This window comes from Elaeis guineensis, chromosome 4, assembly GCF_000442705.2.
Source record: "Elaeis guineensis isolate ETL-2024a chromosome 4, EG11, whole genome shotgun sequence".
In the NCBI taxonomy this organism is placed as follows: Eukaryota; Viridiplantae; Streptophyta; class Magnoliopsida; order Arecales; family Arecaceae; genus Elaeis; species Elaeis guineensis.
Window position 1 is genome coordinate 126,119,204 of NC_025996.2, and position 4,537 is coordinate 126,123,740.

General features: G+C 42.1%; 1 protein-coding gene across 1 annotated transcript; it reads left to right on the plus strand.

The window, feature by feature from the left end:
* The first annotated feature begins 476 nt into the window (after positions 1-476).
* LOC105042455 (auxin-responsive protein SAUR50-like) lies at positions 477-1,236 on the plus strand. The gene has a single exon (XM_010919681.4). It carries the CDS (start codon positions 635-637, stop codon positions 944-946), a length of 312 nt encoding a protein of 103 aa, XP_010917983.1. The 5' UTR covers positions 477-634; the 3' UTR covers positions 947-1,236.
* Positions 1,237-4,537: the final 3,301 nt, after the last annotated feature.

Here is a 4,537-nt window from a genome sequence, read left to right on the forward strand (position 1 = left end):
TTTTTTTTTTTTTTTCATGCCAAAATACAACCAGAACCCTCGTAAACTACTGTTTTCTACAAACCTGTCGTGGAGCAAACCTGCCTGGTAAAGATGAAAAGCAGGGTTGGTAGAAAGTGGAAACTTGAAAGAAGTGAGTCAAAACCCTCTCCTTAAAGCCAGGCAAACGTACGTATATCCACCTTAGAGAGGAAAGATCGGACATTGCAAGCTTTAGTACAAGTTTAATCAAGCAAATACAGGCACAAACCTCTCAGTACAAATTAAAAAAAAAGGAAGGGAGATCTTGGTGGATATGGGAGAAAGGGGCCAGGTTTGCCCTTAGGAAGGGCAGGCAGAGGGATTAAAGGGTCACCCGGGCATGTCCCTTCCACCAGTGAACACACACACACGCACCCCAACACCCTCGTGGCCTGTCCTCCTCTTTCGCACCCCGGCACATGCCCCTGCTCCCCCTCCAACTCTCCTATAAATACCCCCTCGACTCCCCTCTCAACTCTCCCACCACCAACCGCACTTAGAATTCTCTCCTCTCCTTTCCAACCATCCCAATTTCTCTCTCTTTTCTTCCCTTCCCAGTCTTCATCAACTTCCAAGCAATTAGTAGTACTTTAAGAAGGGAAGGAAAGAAGAAATGGCCATTAGGAAGTCCAACAAGCTGCCTCAAACGGCTGTTTTGAAGCAGATACTGAGGAGGTGCTCAAGCTTGGGGAGGAGTGGAGGAGAGCAAGAAGGGTTGCCGGTGGACGTGCCAAAAGGCCACTTTCCGGTGTACGTAGGGGAGAACCGGAGCCGGTTCATTGTTCCTATCTCTTATCTCTCCCATCCCGAGTTCCAGAGCCTCCTCAGGCGAGCCGAGGAGGAGTTCGGCTTCGACCATGACATGGGCCTCACCATCCCCTGCGAGGAGGTCGTCTTCCGGTCCCTCACCTCCATGCTACGATGAACAGGATAAAGATTAGGAGGAATGAAGGAGCGCTCTCTCTCTCTCTCTCTGTGTGGCTTGCTCTCTGTTCGTTTTTCCTTTTTGCCGGCTTCTCTCTCATCTGTCCTGTCCTTTTTGCCGGCTCCTGTGTTCTTTTCTTCTTTTTTCTTGTAGTGATTCTGACTTAAAGCCCCCATGGGATTGTCTATGGGTAGGATTTGTACATCTCTGAGCGGCGTGCGGTTTGCGCCGCCCTATGAGAGCTGATTAGTGAAGGATTAAGAGATATCCATCTCTATTTTGTTCTCCTATTTACCCATCTTTATGTTTCTCTTCTTTTTTCTTGTTTTATTTATTTGAGTCCATGGCTGGTGAGTGGTGAGTTCAGTGCATGGAAATTGAGATCACTGAATGAAGGCAGAGTTAGATTCAAAAAATGAAAGAAAGAAAAGGAAAAAAAAACACATACACACACACAGAAAGAGAAGAAAAGAAAAATGAAGAGATAAGCCAAGCTAGCACGGAACCTTCAGAATTAGGACAATAAAAGGTACGGTGAGCAAAAAACACACAGCATAAGGACAACTTTTTTTTTGATCTTTTGTTCATTGTGTTAGTTTCAAACGGAATGGATTTTTTGATGGGTATTAACCTGAGGTCCTGCGGTTAACTTTGTAAGGTTATTTAGTTGGATAAAGAAGAGGTCTGCTATAATGGCAGGCTAATGACAGAGGACAGTTGGGTAGTTATTTTGAGTTTTAAACACAATCAGACCCTGAGAGCCCACCAGAAAAGAAAAATATGTATCATGATGTTCTTTTCTGTAAAAATTTTCAGTAAAGCAATAACCAAATTTAATGAGCCTTTGTTAGATGGGAGAAATTATTGCATGCACCAGGTGCAAGCGAATCGGGCCAAATCCCGGAGCATATGCACGGTGGATAGCGCACAATCAGGAACTGGTGGAATACAAGGGGAAGGATGGCGTGTTATCCACCGTGGGATTTGACGCGGTCCAATTGCACCTGGTGCATGCAATACTGAGGCGTTAGATTGAGAGAATGGTGAGATTTTGACACAATCCAACTTTATTCATAAACAATATGTTAAACATTTAACAAGAGATGTAAAAGAAAACTTTGTTTCATTCCCAACCATAAACACAAGGAAAGGCCACCACTGGTTGCTCTTCTACTACCATCAGTTATATTATTATTGACACATACAAGGTGTTGGACTACTTCAGCTGTTTGAAAGGAAGTCAAGACTATATCACTGCTTTCTTTAGTCATCTTCTGAAAGTTTTATTTGTTACAGCCCTGCTGCTTTTCCTTCTGTTGGACCACAGGGGAAAGGCTGCCTGAGGCTGGGGGTAGCTGGGTCTCTCTAATTTTATTGAAAGTGCTCTTTCGTGCCTCTTTTGCTCTCAACCACAAGTCTTCTGACAGCCCCCACCTCCCTCGGATTTATTTATGAAGCTTCCTTCTACCCCAAAAGAATAATATCTCCGGTTACAACAGGACAGCTGCAACAAAATCCACAGTAGGAACCCACCCATATGATGTTTGGCCACAATTTCTCTGTACTCATAATATTATTGGCTGAAGACCCCATGAATTACCCATGGAGGCTTCAAATATGGCCAGCCACACATGGCCTTACATCATGTGTGAGCATAGCAACAAAGTACTGTCCCTCTGAAAAAAAAAAAAGTTATAAGACAACATCACTATTACAATTTTCTTTCCAATATGCCCTATTATGGTGCTTCATGAATGGTTCATACCCATGTTATATCGCACCAATCCTCTCCTGCCATGTTGACGAGTGATCGAATAAATTATATTTGCGATGCGTCAAAATTTCGTTATTTTCCAACCTAGATAGTGATGGCCATCGCAGCACTTTGCATAGAATTTCAGGCTCTCAACGACCATTGCTCTAATGTTGGAACTTAAGTGCATGGGTGGGTCATGGATAAGGCCACAATTCTTTGTTTGTATAGGACTCCAAGACATTGTGATAACCTAGTAAAGAAGACATTAATCTGCGAAGAACTCAGCTAAGTTGGAGTCGAATAATCTCAAGGTTTGAATGAGTCTCATCTCTTCTATATGTAACTAGAAATTGTAGTCTCATTTCTTATTGCGTTCCAATGCACTTGTAGTGAAGCAACTTCTTTTCTCAATTCAGTATTTTTACGTACTTTGTCTTTGATCTCTGTTGATCAATGTACACTCAATAACATATTCCATTTTCTGAGTCAATGTTATTAAGCTTTACTACGAAGGGGCAAAAAAAAAAAAAAAAGAATGTAAACTAAATGATGTACGTGTTCTCAAAAGATGCACTTGATTTGTGACATTCATATATTTTGTCCTGCACCCAAATAGAACAGAAGCGACACTGGTCTAATCGCTTCTTCTTCTTAATAAAGGGCGGATGACAGAAGACCCACCTAAAGAAATTACTTACGGGTCAAGTACCTCTGAAGTCTTCAACCTGGAACCCCCTTCATGTAGAGAGGTGTGAGCGCTGGTCTATAACCCAGATCATGTCAGATTCTTTGCAGATGGTTGTGCTTGCACCCTTGACCTTTAGAAATTGCTCACCAGAAGAAAAGCTTGACCTCTCTACGTATAGTACGTACATCTATGAAACACTAATGTTGACTTCTTATGTAAAACAGTATGTATGTCTAGCTACATATGCTACTGTTCTGCCCATTCCTTGCATATGCAGCAGGAACTATGCATTGGTTTTCTGGACCCTGCATCAAGTGGTAACTGGGTCACAAAGAGGAGCTTCGATGTGGTACATGGTTGTAGTCTACAAAGGCTTGTAGCTAAGTTTAGCTCTCCAATCATACAATTAGCATAAAGTCTTTGCTTATTTCCTAGTGTCAAAATGGATAAAACTTCACAATATTTTAAAGACCTAGGATCCTTTGTAGTGCATAGTTTGCACCGTCGAATGCTGTGCACCACTCTATGACCACCATCAAAAAATAAACAGCTATCAACAGCGACAAGCCATGTATGATATGTAAGGTTGTTTTATTTGATAGTCGTCCATCTCTCGATACAGCACACCGAGTGCCGCACAGCATTTTACCATGCAAATCGTGCACCATGAAACAAGCATTCATAGGTCTCATCTTTCATTTTCCTCATCATACTAGAAAAAGATTATGAAAAGAAAAGCACTCCTTTAGAAGGCATCCCACGCCGGGCTGCAGTCTTACCCCATTGGAGCTGTGGCATAACAACATGAAATGGGACCTGACAAGTCTCCTTTCTCTGTAGTTTGTGTTGAACAATAGCTTGCGCAGTAGCAGGCATTTTTGACACTACTTTTTGTCATTGCTTAAATGGCCCCATCACTCAAACAGACCATGTGGCACCACTTCATGTGCCTGCATTGCCTCTTCTTAGCCATTCAAGTTCCTTACCATACCTTAATTAGAGTTTCCACAGTTTTATCTCTATCTCTAAGTGGTGTCCAACAGTCCACAAGTATGTATTTTTCTCCACAAAAAAACATTTTAACCACAATCCTATAAGATACGAAAGTTAAAATCATCTTCCAACTTGTTATGATTTCAGGTGCATT